Source organism: Pangasianodon hypophthalmus, chromosome 8 (assembly GCF_027358585.1).
Source record: "Pangasianodon hypophthalmus isolate fPanHyp1 chromosome 8, fPanHyp1.pri, whole genome shotgun sequence".
Taxonomy (NCBI): Eukaryota; Metazoa; Chordata; class Actinopteri; order Siluriformes; family Pangasiidae; genus Pangasianodon; species Pangasianodon hypophthalmus.
In genome coordinates, this window is record NC_069717.1 from 29,759,812 (window position 1) to 29,783,738 (window position 23,927).

General features: G+C 42.0%; 1 protein-coding gene across 1 annotated transcript; it reads right to left on the bottom strand.

The window, feature by feature from the left end:
* Positions 1 to 2,955: 2,955 nt before the first annotated feature.
* Positions 2,956 to 20,390, bottom strand: LOC128318702 (glutathione hydrolase 1 proenzyme-like). The gene is made up of 14 exons (XM_053236142.1): positions 20,294 to 20,390; positions 20,063 to 20,186; positions 18,179 to 18,340; positions 17,398 to 17,528; positions 14,418 to 14,507; positions 13,804 to 13,996; positions 13,394 to 13,554; positions 13,013 to 13,162; positions 12,166 to 12,302; positions 7,660 to 7,847; positions 7,099 to 7,226; positions 6,710 to 6,822; positions 4,771 to 4,884; positions 2,956 to 4,461 (listed from the first exon to the last, which is right to left on the bottom strand). Exons 3-14 carry the CDS (start codon positions 18,334 to 18,336, stop codon positions 4,318 to 4,320), a joined length of 1,707 nt encoding a protein of 568 aa, XP_053092117.1. The 5' UTR covers positions 18,337 to 18,340; positions 20,063 to 20,186; positions 20,294 to 20,390; the 3' UTR covers positions 2,956 to 4,317.
* Positions 20,391 to 23,927: the final 3,537 nt, after the last annotated feature.

The window sequence follows — 23,927 nt, forward strand, 5'->3', positions numbered from 1 at the left end:
ATACACACATGCATGCATCCACAGGGAGGAGATCTCTCTCTCTCTCTCTTAATATTGAGTTTGCAGAAGTCCATACAAACCCAAGGAGTTCCATCTTTTTTTGTGTATTAATGGCTTTGATGCCAACTTGCCGATGAACCTGCTTCATCAACCGGGAGGTGAAGTTAGTTCCCTGGTCCGTGATGATTTCATCGGGGAAGCCTACCCTGGAAAACAACTGTACCAAGGCACTGATGAATTTGGGGGTGCTTATTGAGCATAGGGGAAAACCTCTGGATAACGTGTGGCATAGTCACAAATGACAAGGATGTACCTGTAGCCAGCAGTCCTTCTCTCCAGAGGACCAACAATGTCCGTGGCAATTTGTTGAAAGGGGGTGGTGATCACGGGCAGAGGATGAAGCAGAGCTCTGTCTGACCTATGAACAGCACTGGTTTTTGCCAGGTGGGACAGTAAGAACAATAAGACAATAAGACGTCAACATACATAGAGGGCCAAAATAAGCGAGAACTGATTCTAAGGTACATTTTCTGGTGACCATGGAACTATGTGTGCTATGGATAGACTACCATCTAAGTCTGGCAGAGGCTGTAACCCTGCCTTCGCCTGGGCCCGAGTAAGCACTGGACACAACAGTTCAGTAGCAACATCAGATACCTGCAATAAATCAGGAAGCACAGGCAAATCCCTCCCCAAAATCATGTCCACTGGTAGACTTTCCACCACCCCCACAATCATCAGGTACACCTGTTCTTGGATGACGCACTGACCTGTTGTGGTTTGACTGTAATCTGCTGAATTGTCTGGAACATGACATTGTTTAATGAGAGACTTTGAACTACCTGTGTCCAACAATGCTTGCACTGCCTACCCATTTACGATGACCCCCAGCATGGCAGAGTTGTCTTCCTTAAAGTTCTCTGTAGGCCTGTCCTTCTTCCTTGGGACATAGCAGTACCCACTCATTTTTGGCTTACTCAGCGGACACACTGACGCTTTATGTCTTGGCTGTTGACAATAATAACAAATGAATCCTTTGCCCATAACAGGGAAATCATTGTCTTTTCTTCCCCCGGATCCCAAGGTATCTCCCATAACTGCCTGGTCCTTAATGAACTTGTCACTGTGAGGCCGTGAAGAGCTCGGCCAAAGAGTGCATTGATATATTGCAAGGCCAGCTTAGCCGCTGCAAGTCCATCTGCTGGTTCATGTTCTTTCACCGAAGTCTCTCTCTCTCTCTCTCTCTCTGCTACACGTTACACTCCTCCTGCACCCTGGACCTGCCTGATCTGTCCTGATGCCCCACTTCTGCTTGGAGAATGGCTCACCTGAGAATAACTGCTGAGAATGGCCTCACATGGACAGCCTAAAAATCATCATGAGATTACTGTGGATGGTACCGCCTAAAAAGAGTGGGGCAGTGGTAGCTCAGTGGTTAAGACGTTGGACTACTGATCTGAAGGTCATGAGTTTAATCCCCCGCACCGCCAAGCTGCCACTGCTGGGCCCTTGAGCAAGGACCTTAACCCTCAGCTGTATAAATGAGATAAATGTAAGTCGCTCTGGATAAGTGCATCTGCCAAATGCTGTAAATGTAAATGTAGTTCACTCCAGGAGCTGAACTCCTTTGTGGTCTGCCTTAAAGACAGGGAGTGAAAGGCATGAAAGTCTCTGCAGAGAAGGGGATCTAGAACATCTTGTGCTGGTACCCAGCATCTTTTGCTGGGTCACATGGCTCCCAGTCAATTAAATTCTGGAGTTTGCCCTCTTTGTGATGAGAGTTCAGGATCTCCTTCATGATATAATCCGGTTGTCCCTAGAGGGTTGGTGATGAGGAGACATCTTTAGACAATGGGACAGAAGTGACAAGTTTCAATTCTGACATAAAATGACAGAGCTGGGGAGCAGTGATGCGACAGTTCTAGTTTATAGGTTCTCAAGATTCTTGTGGTCCGTGTATGTGATGAATGGGTATGCAGCTCCCTCCAGCCAGTGATGCCACTCCTCCAGGGCAAGCTTAACAGCTAATAGCTTCCTGTTTCTAATGTTGTAATTTCTCTCATCAGATGAAAATTTCTTTGAAAAGTAAGCCACAAGGTGTAGCTGGGGTTTTTCTCCAATTCGCTGAGAGAGCACAGCTCCGACCCCAGTTTCCAAGACAGCTATCTCAACTGTAAAAGGCTGTGAAAGGTAAGGATGCTTCGGAATGAGCACTGTGGTTGAAAGCTTCTTTGAGCTGGGAGAAGGTCTGCATTGTGGCCTCATTCCACTTCAGCCTTTGGGTCCCTTCTTCAATAGGGATGTGAGAGGTGCTGCAATGTAGCTGAAGACCCTGAAGAATCACCTGCAAATCCTAGGAACCTCTGGAGTTCTTTGACTGTGGTGGTTGTTGGCCACTCTTTGATGGCCAAAACTTTGTACTGGTCCATGATAACTCCTTCAGAGCTTATGATGTAGCCATGGAGCAGTATTTTAGGCACATGGAACTCACATTTTTCTCCTTTGATATAAAGGTGGTTCTCGAGTAGGTGGGCCAGAACCTGCTTGACATGGTGAACCAGGTCAAACCAGAACAAGATCAAAACATAAATCTCTTGAGGAATACTTCATGTCTGACGTGTGTGAGTGGTATTTGTGGTTGTGTGGTATTTGGGCACAGGTGTGTGTAATCAGGTGTGTAATGCGGGTGTGCTGGTCGGCCATGTTTGCATGATGCGGATTGTAATCTGACACAGTTTCCGGCTTTGGCATGACTGGCTCCTGCTTAATTTGAATGAAAACCTGCAGCTACACTGGGCTGACCCATTGCAGAGAAGATTGTGGATAACACAGTGTAACGAAGGGCTCCCAAGCAGGTTATAGGGATCCATTTGCAGGTTTATTAAGGCAAAAATCAGGGTCAAAATCTTTTGGGTCAAAATCCAAATAATCATAGACAGAGAACAACGCAAAATACTATGCAAAAATTGTGTGCAAAAAGCTAGGCAGGATCAATAATCCAGAAATCAGATATAGCATCAAATCTAAAAGGGTCAGGCAACGGCAAGGACAAGACATGACAAAGCAGGGTCATACACACATAAACCTTCCAGAACAAACGGCTCAGAACTCATCTGAAAGACAATGCAAACCGAAAAGCTTCACAATAAGAAGAGGGTTCATGTGCTTTTAATACTGAACAAAAAGGAAATGAGTATGACAACAGAATAAGTGATTCAAAATTTGGAGGAGGGCTCCCTCTGGTGGTCTGGCATAGAATTGTCCATGGTGGCTGTTAAAGACAGCGTTGTGTTGTAATATAATATTATTTAACTAACAAATCTCTCTTTTTAGGCAAATTATTAGGGGTATAATTGTTTTTTAATGTACAGCATTTAGTCTTGAAAAATCCTGAAGAAACTGAAACCAAACATAAAGTTACATTAATGAGAGGTCAATCTTAACTTTATAAATGTTTTTTAAAAGACTGATTAAATATATTTACACCACTGTGCTGCTGAATTCTGGACTGTGATTGGCCAGAAGTTGTTGATTAATTTTCTATAACATCAGCTCTGACAGTAGTGCAGCTGTAAATCACAGGTTTATATTATATAATGCGCTTGTTCTAATACGTAATCATTTCTATAGTAACAGCTCATTCACCATTCACAGGGACTTGTACAGTGGACTTGCAACACAAACAGATATGTAACATGTATGGAAGGAGTCTACAGTGTCAGCGCTTTGTAATAGTCAGAGGTAAAGCTATAACGTTAAGTTTTCCGACATCTTCAGGACAGAGGAGCTTTGCGGTTTCTCAGTAACACGATGAGCTATGTAGAGAAAGCAAGGCTGGTGAGGGAACGACTGTTTATAGCTGCTATAACATAAATGAGAACATGAAATAACTTGTTTCATGGGCGTTCCACAACATTAAACATAACTATAAATGGATAAAAAATGATGTGTAATCATTGGCAAATTGCTGTGGTATAAGAAGCAAAGCATTATGAAGCAAAGTTACTGTTACCACCCCAAAGATGATGATTTTCATATAACAGCTTGTTCCCATGTGACTGATTCTTCATATCCACTTATTTCCAACATACAATATAAGAAATTAAGTAGGCTAAAATGAAAAGCATACAACATTACAAGTGCTTCTTGACAGTAAGTTCATCTACAAGTTGTAGTTAAATACAAACAGTATATGTAGGCAGATTATCTGTGTATTGAAAGCTTTGTAATGATCTGTGTGATTCATTCAGATTTGCGTAAATTTCTTTGTTTTAACAAAGCTGTACAGATAAAAGTTGATTATTGTTATAGTTTGTTTCAGTAGCCGACAGCATATCCTCCTTTCCTCTGGTCTGATACAGCACAGATCAGATCATCCTGCCTCACCACGGCCTGAACCAACGAAGTGGTATTCTGCAACGGTGTGTTGTGCTTCTTCTGTTCTAGTCCCTTTTTCACACTCTGTAAATTAAATATAGAGTAAATTATTATTATTGTTAGTGCACAAGAGAAGAAAAGAGTCATGTGTTTGATATAATGATGCTCAGTGACTCGGATATGAATCCTATTCCCGTGGAAGAGATGAAAGATTCAGCAGTTGATTCATAAACGAATTGTACTCTTATTTAAACAACTCTTTCACATGAATCAGGTGAATCGTAGTGTTGTATTTATCACTGTGTTGTTATGGATGAACATCAGGATACATTTTTATATGAATCAAATTGAGTTGCATCCTGCTGCATCCTGATGCATGTATTCGAGTCGCACCTGATCGAAGTTCTCTTCCACCTCAGTGTCGTTGGGCTTGAGCTGGTTGTGGAATCTGGGTTCCTCTACAGCTCTCTTCACATCGTAGTTAAAGAACAGAGAGTTCAGGATCACCTGTGACCGAGAGGAAACGATTCACTGACACGCTCTATGTGGCTTGTGTTCATAAACCTTTACAACAACACTTATTACTGTGTTTTTCAGACTGATGGAGGAATTTATGAGGTTTTTCAGCAAGTGGATGCAAAGATCAAGAAGGATGAATCAGTCAGTGGGTAGATGATTATATTCCATCAGTTACCATAGGGGGGTATATACAGACTGTTGAATAGATGGATAGATGGATGGATGGAGGGAGGGATTAAAGCCATGTGTGTTAGGGTTAAAGCCATGTGTGTTAGGGTTAAAGCCATGTGTGTTATGGTTAAAGCCGTGTGTGTTAGGGTTAAAGCCGTGTGTGTTAGGGTTAAAGCCGTGTGAGTTAGGGTTAAAGCCGTGTGTGTTACTGTTAAAGCCGTGTGTATTACAGTTAAAGCCGTGTGTGTTAGGGTTAAAGCCGTGTGAGTTAGGGTTAAAGCCGTGTGTGTTACTGTTAAAGCCATGTGTATTACCGTTAAAGCCGTGTGAGTTAGGGTTAAAGCCGTGTGTGTTACTGTTAAAGCCATGTGTATTACCGTTAAAGCCGTGTGTGTTAGGGTTAAAGCCGTGTGAGTTAGGGTTAAAGCCGTGTGTGTTACTGTTAAAGCCGTGTGTATTACTGTTAAAGCCGTGTGTGTTAGGGTTAAAGCCGTGTGAGTTAGGGTTAAAGCCGTGTGTATTACTGTTAAAGCCGTGTGAGTTAGGGTTAAAGCCGTGTGTGTTAGGGTTAAAGCCGTGTGTCTTAGGGTTAAAGCCATGTGTATTACTGTTAAAGCCGTGTGTATTACTGTTAAAGCCGTGTGTGTTACTGTTAAAGCCGTGTGTATTACTGTTAAAGCCGTGTGTGTTATGGTTAAAGCCGTGTGTATTACTGTTAAAGCCGTGTGTATTAGGGTTAGGGTTAAAGCCGTGTGTATTAGGGTTAGGGTTAAAGCCGTGTGTGTTACTGTTAAAGCCGTGTGTGTTACTGTTAATGCCGTGTGTATTACTGTTAATGCCGTGTGTGTTACTGTTAAAGCCGTGTGTGTCAGGGTTAAATCCGTGTGTGTTAGGGTTAAAGCCATGTGTGTTACCGTTAAAGCCGTGTGTGTTACCGTTAAAGCCGTGTGTGTTAGGGTTAAAGCCGTGTGAGTTAGGGTTAAAGCCGTGTGTGTTACCGTTAAAGCCGTGTGTGTTAGGGTTAAAGCCGTGTGAGTTACTGTTAAAGCCGTGTGTGTTACTGTTAAAGCCGTGTGTATTACTGTTAAAGCCGTGTGTGTTAGGGTTAAAGCCGTGTGAGTTAGGGTTAAAGCCGTGTGTATTACTGTTAAAGCCGTGTGTATTACTGTTAAAGCCGTGTGTGTTAGGGTTAAAGCCGTGTGTGTTACTGTTAAAGCCGTGTGTGTTACAGTTAAAGCCGTGTGTGTTACTGTTAAAGCCGTGTGTGTTACTGTTAAAGCCGTGTGTGTTAGGGTTAAAGGTGTGTGAGTTAGGGTTAAAGCCGTGTGTGTTACCGTTAAAGCCGTGTGTATTACTGTTAAAGCCGTGTGTGTTAGGGTTAAAGGTGTGTGTGTTAGGGTTAAAGCTGTGTGTGTTAGGGTTAAAGCCGTGTGTGTTACTGTTAAAGCCGTGTGTGTTACCGTTAAAGCCGTGTGTGTTAGGGTTAAAGCCGTGTGTGTTAGGGTTAAAGCTGTGTATTACTGTTAAAGCCGTGTGTGTTACCGTTAAAGTCATGTGTGTTAGGGTTAAAGCCATGAATATTAGGATTAAAGTGTGTTAGGGTTAAAGCTGTGCGCGTTACGGTTTAAGCCACGTGTGTTACCAGAGCCGTTGCCGTGGTGATCTTCGTCCCACCTGAAGCTCCCACAACCATTTTAACTTTGTTGTTTTTGTCGCAGATGATGGTCGGGCACATGGACGAGAGCGGCCTTTTACCTGCACAAACAGTGGACATGTTACAGTGTTACTGTTTCATATCGCAATCATTTACAAAACTTTTATTAATAAAATATTACAATATTATCACAATATTGTATCAGAAAAAGTTACATCACCTGCACTAACTATAGATTAAACTGTGGACGTTAATAATGTTATGTGTGATACATGTAATGTAATATATTGGATGATACATTATCACAGTTTATCCACATATATATAATCTTATGTGGCTCTGAAACAAACTTGAATAATTAGATAAAAATCTGTTACCTGGTTGGATGAAGTTATTAGGAGAAGGAGGAACGTTGTATGCATTTGTGATGTGCGGAGAACTGAAGTCGTCCATCATATTGTTAAAGATGATTCCAGTGGAACGTGACATCACTTTAGAACCAAAACTGCACAGAAACACCATCAGGACTTTATACACTCAGTACGATGTGTTCTGATTGGCTGAGAGCAGTGCGGTGTGTTCTGATTGGCTGAGAGCCGTACAGTGTGTTCTGGTTGGCTGAGGTCAGTACGGTGTGTTCTGAATGGCTGAGAGCAGTACAGTGTGTTCTGATTGGCTGAGAGCAGTGCGGTGTGTTCTGGTTGGCTGAGGTCAGTACGGTGTGTTCTGAATGGCTGAGAGCAGTACGGTGTGTTCTAATTGGCTGAGAGCAGTACAGTGTGTTCTGATTGGCTCAGAGAAGTACAGTGTGTTCTGATTAGCTCAGAGAAGTACAGTGTGTTCTGATTAGCTCAGAGCAGTGCAGTGTGTTCTGATTGGCTGAGGGTAGTACGGTGTGTTCTGATTGGCTGAGAGCAGTACAGCATGTTCAGTCTTACTATTGGTTGATGCTGCTGGTCACAGCCACGGCGCTCCCATCCTCAGCGATGATGGACAGATGAGCCGTTCCGTAACTCTCAGGGTTAAAGTATTCTGGATCATAGTAACTCTCTGGCTGCATGCTGTCATCTGAGATCTTACTGCGGATGTTATTGGCAAAGTAGTCCGAGGTCATGTTGTGGATGAGCTGAAGAGTGAGAGAGAGAATGACAAACATCATAGAATGACAAATTCAGATGATTGGCTCAAATGAGTCCTCTGGCTAATTGTATGGTCCAGTGTTTCTTCATTTCCCCACTCACAAATTTAGTTCCTGTAGTTCATCTTATCTTGTCACATGTGTATATGTACAGTGCATTCAGAAAGTATTCAGACCCCTTCATTTTTTTCATTTTGTTATGTTGCAGCCTTATGCTAAAATGCTTTAAAGTATTATTTTCACATCAATCTACACTCCATACCCCGTAGTGACACAGCAAAAAACAGATTTGTGATAACTTTGCAAATTTATTGAAGAGAAAAAACTGAAATATCACATTGACATAGGTACTCAGACCCCTAACACAGTACTTAGTTGAAGCACCTTTTGCAGCGATCACAGCTTCAAGTATTTTTGGGTATGATGCGATGCTTTGCACACCTGGATTTGAGGATTTTCTGCCGTTCTTCTCTGCAGATCCTCTCAAGCTCTTTCAGGTTGGATGGGGACAGTCAGTGAACAGTTATTTTCAGGTCTCTCCAGAGATGTTTGTTTGGGTTCTAGTCTTGGCTCTGGCTGGGCCACACAAGGACATTCACAGAGTTGTGCCTGAGCCACTCTTGCATTGCCTTAGCTGTGTGCTTAGTTGCAAAGTGAACCTTCAGCCCAGTCTGAAGGTCTGAGTGCTCTGGAACAGGTTTTCATTAAGGATATCTCTGTATTTTGCTGCATTCAGCTTTCCTTCTACCCTGACCAGTACCCCAGTCCCTGTTGCTGAAACAAACCCCCACAGCATGATGCTACCACCAACATGCTTCACCGTTGGGATGGTATTGAGCAGGTAATGAGCGGTGCCTGGTTTCCTCCAGACATGACGCTGGGAATTGAGGCCAAACAGTTCAATCTTTGTTTCGTCAGACCAGAGAATCTTGTTTCTCACAGTCGGAGAGTCCTTTAGGTGCTTTTTTTTTTGCAAATTCCAATTGGAGAGGCTTCTGTCTGGCCACTCTACCATAAAGCCCTGATTGGTGGAGTGTTGCAGTGATGGTTGACCTTCTGCAAGTTTCTCCCATCTCCGAACACGATCTCTGGAACTCAACCAGAATGACCAGCGGTTCTCGGTCACCTCTGTTACAGAGGCCCTTCTCCCCCAGTTGCTCAGTTTGGCCGGGTGACTAGCTCTAGTAAGAGTCCAAACTTCTTCCATTTAAGAAATATGGAGGCTACTGTGGTCTTGGGAACCTTCAATGCAGCAGAATTGTTGTTTGTGACCAGGAATAGATCTGGTGAAGGCTACAAAAAACAATTCTGCTGCATTGAAGGTTCCCAAGACCACAGTTCCTTTGACCTCATGACTTGGTTTTTGCTCTGATATGCATTTCCAGCTGTTAGACCTTATATAGACAGGTGTGTGCCTTTCCAAATCAAATCATGTCCAATCATTCAAATTTCCCACAACTGGACTCCGATCAAACTGTAGAAACATCTCAAAGATGATCCAGAGAAATGGGATGCACCTGAGCTAAATTTCAAGTGTCATAGGAAAGGGTCTGAATACTTATGTCAAAGTGATATTTCAGTTTTTTCTTTTTAATAAATTTGCAAAATTAAATAAATAAAGATATACATACATACAAGTGTAGACTTTCAGCTTTATTTTAAGAGGTTCAACAAAAATATGGCATTTACCATTTAGGAATTACAGCCATTTTCAACAAAGTACCTCCATTTTAAGATGTTCAAAGGTATTTGGACAATTGACTGACAAGAAGTTAATTGACCAGGGGCGGTCCATTCCCTCAATACTTAAAGACAAATGAAGCAGATAAAAGGTTAGAGTTGATATCAGGTATTGAGTTGGCATTTGGCAGCTGTTCGACAGGAGCTACCAATGTGAAGTCCAAGAAGATCTCAATGCAAGTGAAAGAGGCCATCATTAGGCTGAAAAAACAACATAAATCTATAAGAGAGATAGTAAAAACCTTAGGTGTGGCCAAATCAACAGTTGGGTACATTCTTAAAAAGAAAGAAAGCACTGGTGAGCTCAACAACATCGAAAGGCCTGGAAGACCACGGAAGACAACTAAAGTGGATGATCGCAGAAACCTTTCCTTGGTGAAGAAAAACCCCTTCACAACATCAACAGAAGTCAAGATTACTCTGGAGAAGGTAGGCATATCATTGTCAAAATCTACAATCAAGAGTAAAATCTACATTCATGAATGTAAATACAGAGGGTTTACAACAAGGTGCAAACCACTGGTAACATTCAAGAACAGGAAAACCAGATTAGACTTTGCCAGAAAACATCTAAAAAAGCCTCCCATGTTCTGGAATAAGATTCTCAGGACTGATGAAACCAAGATTAACTTGTACCAGAATGATGGGAAGAGAAAAGTATGGTGAAAGAAAGGAACAGCTCATGATCCAAAGCATACCACATCATGTGTCAAACATGGTGGAGGCAGTGTTATGGCATGGGCATGTATGGCCACCAATGGAACGGGCTCACTGGTGTTTATTGATGATGTGAGTGCTGACAGATGTAGCAAGATGAATTCTGAGGTGTATAGGGCTATGCTCTCTGCTCACATTCAGGCGAATGCTACAAAACTGATAGGACGCCGCTTTACAGTGCAGGTGGATAATGACCCTAAACATAGTGCGAATGCAACTCAAGACTTTTTGAAGGCAAAGGAGTGGAATATTCTTCAATGACCAAGTCAGTCGCCTGATCTCAACCCAATAGAGCTGCTTTTCACTTACTGAAGACAAGACTGAAGGCAGAAAGACCCACAAACAAGCAACAACTGAAGGTGGCTGCAGTGAAGGCCTGGCAAAGCGTCTCAAGGGAGGAGACTCAGAATTTGAGTGTTTTGAGAACATGGGCTCCAGACTTCAGGCAGTCACTGACTGCAAAGGATTTTCATCCAAGTATTAAAATTATGGTTAAATTTACAATTATGTCACTTTGTCCAAATAGCTTTGAGCCCGTGAAAATGGAGGTACTTTGTTGAAAATCTCTCGTATAGATTTATGTTGTTTTTTCAGCCTAATGATGGCCTCCTTCACTTGCATTGAGATCTTCTTGGACTTCATATTGGTAGCTCCTGTCGAACAGCTGCCAAATGCCAACTCAATACCTGATATCAACTCTAACCTTTTATCTGCTTCATTTGTCTTTAAGTATTGAGGGAATGGACCGCCCCTGGTCAATTAACTTCTTGTCAGTCAATTGTCCAAATACCTTTGAACCCCTGAAAATGGAGGTACTTTGTTGAAAGTGGCTGTAATTCTTAAATGGTAAATGCCATATTTTTGTGGAACCTCTTAAAATAAATCTGAAAGTCTACACTTCGATCAAATCTTGATTGCTTTATTTCAAATCCATTGTGGTGGTATATAAAGGCAAAATCACAAAAACTCTGTCATTGTCCAAATACTTCTGGACCTAACTATGTGTGTGTGTGTGTGTGTGTATATATATATATATATATACATATATATATATATATATATATATATATATATATATATATATATATATATATATATATAGCCAAAGTATGTGGACGCCTGACCAATCACACCCACATGTGCATTTTGAACATTCCAGATTTCGTCTCCTCTTTGCTGTTATAATAACCTCCACTATTCTGGGAAGGCTTTCCACTACGTTTTGAAGTGTGGCTGTGGGGAATTGCCCATTCAACCACAAGAGCATTAGTGAGGTCAGACACTGATGTTGGGCGAAGAGGCCTGGCATGCAATCAGTGTTCCAGTTCTTCCCAAAGGTGTATAATGGGTTTGAGGTTAGCATTAGTTGAGGTCAGAACACTAGACTTCTTCTGCGCCAACCTTAACACACCATATCTTCATGGGCCTTGCTTTGTGCACAGGGGCATTGTCACACTGGAAAAGGTTTGGGCCCTTTAGTTCCAGTGAAGGGAAAACTTAATGCTACGGCATACAGAGACATTCTATTCAATTTTGTGCTTCCAAATTTGTGGCAACAGTTTGAAGGCCCACATATGGGTGTGACAGTCAGGTGTCCACATACTTTTGGCCCTATATTGTATATATAATTGTATATACATTGTGTGTAATTATATACATATATAGACACACAATACCATTTCTTTTGAGAACTAAAAAATGCTGGACAGGCCACACCCTCAAACGAAAAACAGTAGTGGATGCTGCACGCCTACAAGAGACAAACTATAACCAACATGAGTGACCTTCTAGTGTGAACATAATGTTACTGATGAACAACCCCATGATGTGGAAATAAACACTGTCTCACGTCAGTGATGTTGAGGTAACGAGGATCTCCCAGCCTGCTCCTCATAGCGAAAGCGAAGCGGAAAGCCTCGATGATGCGGTGATAAGTGAGCGTCTTCTTCTCTGTAGTAGACACACTGCTGGATGAGAAATTATAACCTGCACAGAGACAGTTTTACGCTTTTAGACCATCATCATCATCATCATCATACACGAGTTATAAGCTTTCATGTAAGCTTCATGTAGCAACATAGTGAGGGCTAATGAACTTTCAAGATACTGGGAAATCTTAAATCCTATTTCAAAAACATCACAAGGGCTAAGAAATCTTGTCTATAGCTAGACTGCTGACAGATTTGGGTACTGTATTTAATTATACAAAACAATAATTTACCTCATACTAGCAGTTTGGCTAATTAATACAAGATAGCTACTGTTGAAACTGTAAGCATAACATTAGCTAATCTATCTAGTGAGAGTTAGCTGGCTAAAGTTAGCACAATACTGCTTTGTATGTAAACTATTCTAAATATTTTCTAATTAAAACCAGAATTTTATGCTAAGCAGTACAATGAGGCTAGTGGCGATGTCACACGATCAAGTTCGCAATTGGTTTATCAAGTTTAACTAAAGCTACATGGGTTTTGACCCAAAGAGTCAACCTCCATCATTTATCCTTCTAAGATATTCTGAAGCCTGTGTCTCAGGTCTCTAACTCCCCTACCTCATAATGCTAATTAGGGCTAAGTGGCTAACAGTGAGTTAGCATAACTGTTGAGAAAATCTATCTGGCTAATACAGATGTATTAGACACTTCTAATGTCCATTTATCCCACACAAATGAACACACATGACAAACACACACTCACCGTGCACAATGTTGAGGATTAGCGCTAGCACAGGACCGCTAGATGGAGCATCTGGAAAGTGCATTGTGTATTCTCCCACATTTATCTTCAGTGGGCTTTCATTCAACACTGGTGTATACCTTAACAAGTCTTCAAGTGTTATAATGCCACCTGGATCGTCCCAAAACACCATGAACAGATTAGCATACAACAGGAGGTGATTAGCAGTGAGTATTAGCCTCTTAGTGTCTGTGAAATTATTGATTAGCATCTATACTGTAGTGAATATTAGCATGTGTCTCAGTGATTTTTACATTTGTACTGGAGGGAATATTAGCATCATGCTGCTAATAATAAAGATTGTAGCATGTTGTAGACTTTAATGGTTAAACACTGATGGACCTGCAGTTTGGGTGTCATTCACTATCGTTTCAGCCATGGAGCCATTATAAAAAACATCAGCTCCTCCTTCAGCGATCTTCTCGTAGGTGTCTGCTAGCTGTGGAAATCTGATAATATCGTTTTCCCTCAGGATGGTTTTGTTGGAATCACAAAATAATTCACTGTAAAGAATAAAGTCAAAAACACAATTAAAATAATTAATTTTCCTTATGGCAATAAAGTATTCATCAATCAGTCCACATTCTGCCCTGATTCTGTCATGTTTGCTTATATGGTCGTAGCTTCCTTTTCCCGCTAACACTTATTCTTTCTGGGAGCTTTTCCATTTTAACAAAAAATAAACCTCCAAAGACATCGCATGGGTGCTGAGGATATTTTGACATGTCCATGATAGAGATATTGTCCCTCACCACAGCGTTTCATTAGCCTCAATGTCTTTCTTGTTTTTCTGCATGGCTTCAGCGAGACCTTTGCTGACACGGATGCCTTCACGTGCCAGCTGGATGCTCGGCTGAAACAGATCCCTCCACGGCAGGCGGCCATGACGCCGGTGTGCCAGTTCATAGCCACGAAGCTCACCGGGGACCGCAATGGACAGGCCTTCTGTTTATTCATGAAAGCACAATGGACAACAAAGCTATAAAACCCTTTCTGATCTATAATGTTCACATTTATTTACTCTTTTTTTTAAAGTACACTGAGCTGCAGTCCACATCTAAAAGTGCTTTATTAATAAAAGCATATTTTTATTTGTTTCAGCTTTGTGATTGTAAAACAAACAAGACATATTCTAATTAAACTAAATAAAATTACACTGATTAAACTTTATTTATCTCAGAGCCTGCAGTGGATTGCAGCACAGAAAAAATAAAGAGGGATTCTAAATAAATGTAGAGGTAAGCCATTAAAATAAATGAAATGTCCTAAGTGTGTGTCTGCGAAAAACTTGATGGCACTGTGAGATAATAAATGTTGTAAACACTTTTTGCTAACAGGGTTTATCAGTGTTCAGGATGTTCAGTACCTTTTTGAGCGAGCTGCGTGTCATTGCCGAACATGTCACGTGTGGCCTTTTGGGGAGCCGTTTCCCTCGCGTCGATTGTCTCCACCTCCCCTAAGAGAGAAAAGCAAAAAAACAGTTCACATTTCAGTGAATGAATGCTCAGAGAATTAATATTGATTTTTAAAAATAATTTGTAGCTGATGTGGACTTTTCATGTTAAGTTGGAAACTGCACACATCAGACCTGAAAAAGATGCAATCAAGATGTGATTGAAGTGTAGACTTTCAGCTTTAATTCAAGGGATTTGACAAAAATATTGCATTAACCATTTAGGAATTACAGCCATTTTTACAGAGTCCCTCCATTTTCACAGGCTCAAAAATAATTGGAAAAAATAACAATCATAAATATTACGATTATTTTTCATACTTGGATGCGAATCTTTTGCAGTCAGTGACTGAAGTCTGGAGCCCATGGACATCACCAAATGCCGAGTCTCCTCCCTTGAGATGATTTGCCAGGTCTTTACTGCAGCCATCTTTAGTTGCTGCTTGTTTGTGGGTCTTTCTGCCTTCAGTTTTGTCTTCAGTAAGTGAAAAGCAGCTCAGTTGGGTTTAGGTCAGGTGTCTGACTCGGACCTTTAAGACCATTCCATTTCTTTGCCTTAAGAAGCTCTTGGGTTGCTTTTGTGGTATGTTTTGGGTCTTTGCCCATCTGTACTGTGAAGCGCTGTCCTATCAGTTTTGCAGCATTTGACTGAATCTGGGCAGAAAGTAGCTCTATACACTTCAGAATTCATCCTGCTACTTCATGCCTCCACCATGTTTGACAGATGATGTGGTATGCTTTGGAACATGAGCCCTTCCTTTTCTTCTCCATACTCTTCTCTTTCCATCATTCTGGTCCAAGTTAATCTTGCATCAGAACTCGTTAGAGTTTTTTTTTTTTTTTTTAGCAAGGGCTAATCTGGCCTTTCTTTTCTTGAACGTTACCAGTGGTTTGCCTCTTGTGGTAAACTTTCTGTATTTACATTCATGAAGGCGTCTCTTGATTGTAGACTTTGACAGTGATATGCCTGCCTCCTCCAGAGTATTCTTGACTTGGCTAGATGTTGTGAAGGGGTTTTTCTTCACCTAGGAAAGAATTCTGTGATCATCCACTTTAGTTGTCTTCCGTGGTCTTCCAGGCCTTTTGGTGTTGCTGAGCTCACCAATGAATTCCTTCTTTTTAATAATGTACCAAATTGTTGATTTGGCCCTCCTAAAGTTTCTGCTGTCTCTCTGATAGGTCTGTTTTGTATTTTCAGCCTAATGATGGCCTCCTTCACTTGCATCGACACCTCTTTGGACCGCATATTGAGAGTTACCATGAACAGCAACTAAATGCAAATTCAATGCTTGGAATCAACTCCAGACCTTTTATCTCCTTTGTCAGGAAATAATGAGGAAACAGGCCATGAAACTGCTTATCAGTCAATTGTCCAATTGCTTTTGTGCCTGTGAACATGGAGGGACTAATTCCTAAATGGTTAATGCAGTATTTTTGTTAAACTCCTTGAGTTAATACTGAAAGTCTGCACTTCAATCACATCTTGATTGCTTCAGTTCAAATCCATTGTGGTGATGTACATAAGCAAAATTACCAAAATTGTGTCACTGTCCAAATACTTATGGACCTGTCTATAGATACATTATATTGGCAAAAGTTTTGGGACGTCTGCCTTTACTTGCACATGAACTTTAATGACATCCCATTCTTAATCCGTAGGGTTTAATATGGAGTTGGCCCACCATTTGCAGCTATAACAGCTTTAACTCTTCTGGGAAGGCTTTCCACAAGGTTTAGGAGTGTGTTTATGGGAATTTTTGACCATTCTTCCAGAAGCTCATTTGTGAGTTCAGGAACTGATGTTGGATGAGAAGGCCTGGTTCGCAGTCTCCACTCTAATTCATCCCAAAGGTGTTCTGTCGGGTTGAGGTCAGGACTCTGTGCAGGCCAGTCAAATTCCTCCACACCAAACTCGCTCATCCATGTCTTTATGGACGTTGCTTTGTGCTCTGGTGCGCAGTCATGTTGGAACAGGAAGGGGCCATCCCCAAACTGTTCCCTCAGAGTTGGGAGCATGAAATTGTCCAAAATGTTTTGGTATGCTGAAGCATTAAGAGTTCCTTTCAGTGGAACTAAGAGGCCTAGCCCAACCCCTGAAAAACAACCCCACACCATAATCCCCCTCCACCAAACTTTACACTCGGCACAGTGCAGTCAGGCAAGTACCGTTCTCCTGGCAACCACCAAAACCAGACTCGTCCATCGGATCGCCAGACAGAGAAGCGTGATTTGTCACTCCAGAGAACGCGTCTCCGCTGCTCTAGAGTCCAGTGGCGGCGTGCTTTACACCACTGCATACGATGCATTGCATTGCACTTGGTGATGTAAGGCTTGGATGCAGCTGCTCGGCCATGGAAACCCATTCCATGAAGCTCTCTACACCCTGTTCTTGAGCTAATCTGAAGGCCACACGAAGTTTAAAGGTCTGTAGCTATTGACTCTGCAGAAAGTTGGCGACTTCTGCGCACTGTGTGCCTCAGCATGCGCTGACCCCGCTCTATGATTTTACGTGGCCGACCACTTCGTGGCTGAGTTGCTGTTGTTCCCAATTGCTTCTACTATGTTATAATACCACTAACAGTTGACCGTGGAATATTTAGTAGTGCGGAAATTTCACGAATGGATTTATTGCACAGGTGGCAACCTATCACGGTACCAGGCTTGATTTCACTGAGCTCCTGAGAGCGACCCATTCTTTCACAAATGTTTGTAGAAGCAGTCTGCATGTCTAGGTGCTTGATTTTATACACCTGTGGCCATGGAAGTGATTGGAACACCTGAATTCAATGATTTGGAGGGGTGTCCCAAAACTTTTGGCAATATAGTGTAGATAGATAGATAGATTGTCAGATAGATGGATGGATGGATGAGCAGATGGACGGATTTATGTCACCTGTAGAGCCATTATAGATGATGAAGTAATGTCCTCCTCCTATTCCCATGCTGTGAGCGTTAAACAGTCCGACACACAGCAGCGCTGCGATGGCGGCGTCCACTGCAGAGCCACCACGCTGTAACATGTCCCTGAGACAAAAACACACCACAATAACATGACGATTACAGTCTCCAAGCAAAAAATCTCCTCCACTGACCTGAAACTACAGTGTGTTATTCTCATTGTGTTCTCAGTGTCTTTAACTCATTCATGCTCAGGTTTGTGCGTTGTTTTTCATGTGAAGTTGCCAACACTTCCAGCCGCACTGATGTATTTTTCTCCAGAAATTTTTTTATTGATCCAGTAACAGCATTTCCTCTTTCTCTGACTTTACAACATTAAAACAGCTGAAAAATCACCTTCAGAAACGAACACTGTAAAATTATCAGTGTGTTATTTTCTGTATTAAGGATTTAATATTTAATATTGAGACCTCAGATGTAATTACAGACTTAAGTTCTATTCAGAATTTACATGAGAGTTATGCACATGTGGGTGGAGTTCACACCGAGGACCACGGTGGAGATGCATCTTAATCAGAGACACAAACACTCGCCTTTAAACCCAAAAACTAATCAGGAATAGTAACTGCCCCTCAGTGAATAACTAAACCCTCACTGGGTTATACTGGGTTTAATGTAGATGATGTACTGAAAATAATATGCTGCAAATAGCAGGAATAATGACTAACAGTAATTTTTATCATATTGTAAGTGAAGGTTGTTGAAGGTTGTCCTACCTGCCGATCTCAGAACATTTCCCATTGGAGGCTGCTACAGCGGCTTTGGAGTAGCAGTGATTGTTGGGGGACTGTTTATGTTTCACCCATGAATACACAATTAGGGAAACAATCAAAACAAAAATGATGAAGCAAGCAATGCGGCACTTCTTCCCCATGGTCCTGTCCAAACACAGTGCAAAAATGAATAAAGTTATTACAGTAATGATGTCACTACATTTGTTTTTGATCATCATAACACAATTACAAAGTTTAGTGTTCAGTGTTCAGTCTCAGTGTCTTAATGTTTTAAACTAAATTAATTTCCAAATTTTGATTTTCCCCCGAGTGAAAGGAACTCCAAACGGAGGAGCTGTAAATGCTCAGTGTGTGAGACGTGACGACGTGAACTAGCTGTTATTAGGGCTGTAATTATGTCCAGGCCTTAATTAAAGCCAGTCAAAGGTGTAATTATCAGCGTCTGGGTTGTTTATTTGCTCATTTGTTTACAGTCTTGTACACTGACAGTAATCTACACATAATGTTAGTTACAATTAATCATCAGTAGCCAGAACAGAAAGTTCTGATTTTATCCCTTACATGTGATGAATATATGGTTGTATATGCGTGAATATTATCATATCTGCTCAGTGATGCTCCTGTGGTCCGTTTCCATTGAAGGACAGCGTACGGGGTGCCAGTACTTTTTATACGTTCAGCTGTTACAGGACCTGGCTGTAAAACCTCGAGGGCTGATGATGTTATTCTACATTGCTCCATGAGATGGCAGAAACTCAGGCCAGGAGAAAGCAGCAGTACTGACTCCTTATTTAAAAGTCTGGGGAGGACAATTTCTGCAACATGCACTTTTTCATAAAATAGCATGTACATTTTATAAAAGAGAAATGAATCATATTTCCCATATTTTCACCTGAACCATGGCAAATATGTTTATATATAAATATTAGTGATGTGGTTAGTGATTCTGGTGTTAATTCATTGGTTTTTGCTGTATTTTAGTGGCTATGTGCTACACTGGCATCAGAGGAAGACATTAAATAGCCACTGTAAGGATTAAATAACCACTGTAAGAGAAATCACATGGGATGCAGCTTTATTTTATCTTTTTTGCTTTTTATCTTTCATTTGCTTTCGACGTTGAATACACACTGATGATGTCATAACGACTGTTACAGCAGCCAACCAATCAGCAGCTTCACTTTGACCCACAGTCAGTGAAAAAAAAGGAGGGAAAAAGAAACAGAGACACAGACAGACAGAGAGAGAGAGAGATTTTAGTGTGTTTTTTCGATCATTTCTACAGCTTTAACTTGTTACAAATATCAAGAACTATAAATATGCAAGAATATGTATAATTACAGAAATGCCCTCAAGTCCTCTTACAATGTTGTTGGAATGCTACACACACACACACACACACACACACAGAAGCTCTATCTATAGCGTACTAGTGTACATGCTTTCAGTTTGTAAGGTCTTTTGTGTGTCACTCTGACCCTCTGTGAGTACAACAGTACAACGCCTCCTGATAAACCTACAGCACTGTTGTTCTTTCGGCTGCTCCTGTTAGGGGTCACCACAGCGGATCACTGGGCCGCATATTTGATTTGGCACAGTTTTTACGCTGGATGCCCTTCCTGACACAACCCCCCCAAATAAACCATCTGTGTATTTATTCCATCATTTAACCTGACACTCAAAATTTTCTTATCTTTCCATTTTTCATACATTTCTTTCACTGGCCCAGACAATTCCTTCTTATTTACGCTTCCCATTCTGCCTCTGTAATTTTCTAGAAATATTGAAAACTCCTTTTTTTGTTTCTAGAAAATTAAACTTAATTTCCTGCCTCAGCTCTCTTCCTGCAGTTCGTGGATCACGTACCTGTTTGTCAGAGATGTCAACTTGCTTTCCCCTCAATGTGTATCCGATATTCTGTCACTGCAGAAACTCGCAGTTGGTCTTCACAGTCACGATGGAGTTTGTGGCCCACACAGAGATGCCAAGACTGTTGTAGATTTCAAACCGAAAATGAAACAGAGTCGGAAACCAAGTCAGAGCAAAATGTTCCTTTATTCGCACAGAGTATCGGCTATGCAAAGAGAGCGTGCTTACTACTCAATGTTCTTCAGCTCTTCTTCACCTGTGCACAGGATACACATACTCAGCACTAACTGCCTCTTTGCTGTTGGCTAGGAAATCATCTGTTTCCATACATGGTAGTGTGATAAAAACATCAGCATTGCACAGGCTTTGCAAGATGTCTTGTACCTATTTTTTCCTTTTTCCCCTTGCCTGCAATGGTGTGGGTAAAAACCACCCCAGATATTTCCTGTCTCTCACACACACACACAGTATTTTTCACTCAAGATGTTTTCAGGATCTTGTTTCAAAGCAAATCATCTGAGTTAAATCAAATCAATTTCTGCAAACATAAGCTATGGCAAAGGGAAAATTTAAATGCAGACAGTGTAGACCTGTGTATAATGTACTGAACCATTTCTATTGTCAGATATATTGCAAAGATTAATTCAGAACACTTGTTTGAGAAGACAAACGCAATTTCAGGTAACTATCCACACTCAAGTATCGGCTATTAACACTTAAACATCAGATATTAACACTCGTACATCAACTAGTAACACTCGTACATTGGCTACATACATTGATTCTGGTGTTAATTCATTGGTTTTTGCTGTATCTCAGTGGCTGTGTGCTACACTGACATCAGAGGAAAACATTAAATAAACACTGTAAGGATTAAATAAACACTTTAAGGAATAAGTAAGCACTGTAACGATTAAATAAACACTTTAAGGAATAAATAAGGGAGGGTTCCAAGATGGCTACCGAGTAAGGTTGACTTCGCTGAGCTTCTGCACAAAACGCCTTTAAAACCGGGAAAAACGGAAAGTCCTCATTTGACTAAAATGTAACAGCTGAACGGGCCGTTGTGACAACCTAAAACAAACTAATGTTGAGTTGTGAAAGGAAAAGAATGCAAAAGAGTAAAAACAACATGCCTGAAGATCCACCAGGTAACGCTCTGATATCCTACTGCCATGATTATGCTAGCACCATGTCAGCTGTGGTGGTCACCACGTCAGAAGAAGAGTATCCCTCACTACCTGTAACTCAGTGCAAATCCCCAGCAGCAGAAAAGGCTCTTTACAAGAAGGAGACTGAATCCTCATCACCAAATAACATTGTCATCTCTACCAATCTCATTAATAAGAGAGCTGATTCTATCGAAAAGCTGGTAAGCAAAAACTCTAAGAAAATTGATGAAAAATTACTGAAAAGAGAAGGGTTCAAGAAAACTACTACACAGAAGAAAATGGAGAACGTTGATATTCGTCTCCAAGAGGAAGAACAAAAAGTGGCCTAACTCCAAATGCGGGTTTGTGAGCTGGAGCCTTACTCAAGAAGGTGGAATTTGAAGCTTTATGACGTCATCAAAAATGCAAACAAAAATTTGAAGGATAAAATTATAGAGTTATGTCAGAACATTCTCCCGGAGGCAACGGTTAAACCTGCTGAAGCTGTCGACGTTGTACACCGCCTCGGGAAACAAATACAACCTAACTTTATTTTTATTTACTAAACAGTTAAACACTGATATTTGTTTCTGTATGGAGACTCATTCAATTTTAAACAATGTGAATTTTTGGAGAACTCAGTGGGGTGACGATTTGTGATTTTCTCACTGTACAGAAAGATTGGCAGCTATTTTTAACATGAAACATAGGTTTAATGGTGACATTCTACATACAGACACAGATCCAGATGGGCATTTTATTTGTCAAATTATAAACTGCAACAAAGTTATTTTCATCATCTTTAATATGTATGGGTATAATACTAGTTTAGAAAACATTCAATTATTTGCAAAAATAGAAAACAAACTTAAGCTTTGGTTATTCAAATTTCCAAATTGGCATATATTGATTGGAGGGGACTTTAATGTAATTCTGAATCCTGTATTAGATAAATGGCTACCTGCTTGCAATAATGTCAGGAATGGTCATCAACTAGATTTGAAGTGCAACGTGACATCTGGCAAGGATGCCCAGTATCACCTTATCTTTTTTTACATGCTGCTCAACTTTTATGCTCTTATGTTGAGTCTAGTAATCTGCAGTGTCATGCACACAGAGACGGGAAGGACCCAAATGCAGGACACAAACTCCAGGATCTGAAGTGAAAAAGGTTTTTATTGAGGAACGGGGAAGGTAAGAGTAAGAGAAGAATGGGAGTGGTCAAGATCGGGATTCAAACTCAGGTCCACAGCATGAAAGTCAGAGGCACTGCCGATGCGCCATGGGGAAGGGAGAGCTGGGCCGAGCGTGAACTGGCTTGAGTGTCGTCGCGACCGGGGCTTGAACCCGTGTCGCCGGTAAGAGAGTCGAGTGCTGGGTTGGTGAGACACGAGGGGGGCTTACATGAACGGGCTTGAGCTGGGAGAAACGAAAAGTGGGATGGATGCGTAGGGATCTGGGGAGCTTGAGCTTGACTACGTTGGGGTTGATGATGCTCTCGATGGTGAAGGGGCCTAGGTACCGGGGTGAGAGTTTCTTGGCCTCTGTTTTCAGTGGGATGTCCTTAGCCGAGAGCCATACGTTTTGACCTGGCTGGTAATTGGGTGCGGGAACCCAACGGCGATCAGCCAGGTGACGATTACACTCAGTGGAACGGAGCAGGGTGGCACGGGTCTCTCTCCATACCTTGTGGCAACGGCGGAGGTGGGGTTGCAAGGAGGGAACAGCAATGTCGTTCTCCTGGGCGGGAAACAGAGGAGGCTGATAACCCAGGGAACACTCAAAGGGGGACTTTCCAGTGGCAGTGCTGGTCTGGGAGTTGTGGGCATTCTCAACCCAGGGAAATTGGGCACGCCAAGTGGATGGGTTATCAGCCATGACATATCGTAGCGCCGCTTCAAACTCCTGATTAGCCCGCTTCGCATGGCCATTGATCTGGGGATGAAAACCAGATGACAAACTCACTGAGGCCCCGAGAGCATTACAGAATGCCTTCCAGACTTGGGAAGTGAACTGTGGTCAACAGTTGGAGACAATGTCCAGGGGAATACCGTGTAACCGGAAGACGTGGTTGACAAGGAGGTCCGCGGTTTCACAGGTGGTTGGGAGCTGGGGTAGGGCTACAAGTGTACAGCCTTGGAGAAGCGGTCAATAATGGTCAGGATGACGATGTTCCCTTGGGAGGGGGGTAGACCAGTGACAAAGTCGAAGGCTATATGAGACCAAGGGTGGCTGGGAACAGGCAGGAGTTGCAGAAGGCCAGCCGGCGGCCGATGAGAGGCCTTATTTCGGGCACACATGGTGCAGGCCGTGACAAAGGCCCTGGTGTCAGTATCCATAGTTGGCCACCAGAAGTGACGCTTGACAAACTAAGAGTGACAGGCAAACCAAGAGCAATCAGCCCACTGGAGGACATGAGAATGCACAGGGTCAGGAACAAACAGGCAACCGGAAGGTCCGTTCCCTGGGTCGGGTCGGGTGCGTTGGGCTTTCCGGACCACAGACTCAATTTCCCATGTGACCCCTCCCACCACGCAGGTCGAAGGGACGATGGTGTCGGGGTCCGAGGTGTCTTCTTCTGGAGCAAACTGGCGAGAGAGGGCATCTGGCTTAGCATTCTTGAGGCCTGGACGATAGGTAATGGAAAAGTTGAACCACCCGAAGAACAGGGCCCAGCGCAACTGCTGGGAGTTGATGCGCTTGGCAGTCTG

Excerpts from the sequence above, each read along its gene's own strand:
- LOC128318702 (XM_053236142.1), bottom strand. The coding sequence starts at position 18,336 with ATGGGGAAGAAGTGCCGCATTGCTTGCTTCATCATTTTTGTTTTGATT. Across the intron at positions 17,529-18,178 it reads AAATGTTCTGAGATCGGCAG|GGACATGTTACAGCGTGGTG; the intron begins GTAGGACAACCT and ends TTTTTGTCTCAG. Across the intron at positions 14,508-17,397 it reads CATCTATAATGGCTCTACAG|GGGAGGTGGAGACAATCGAC; the intron begins GTGACATAAATC and ends TTTCTCTCTTAG.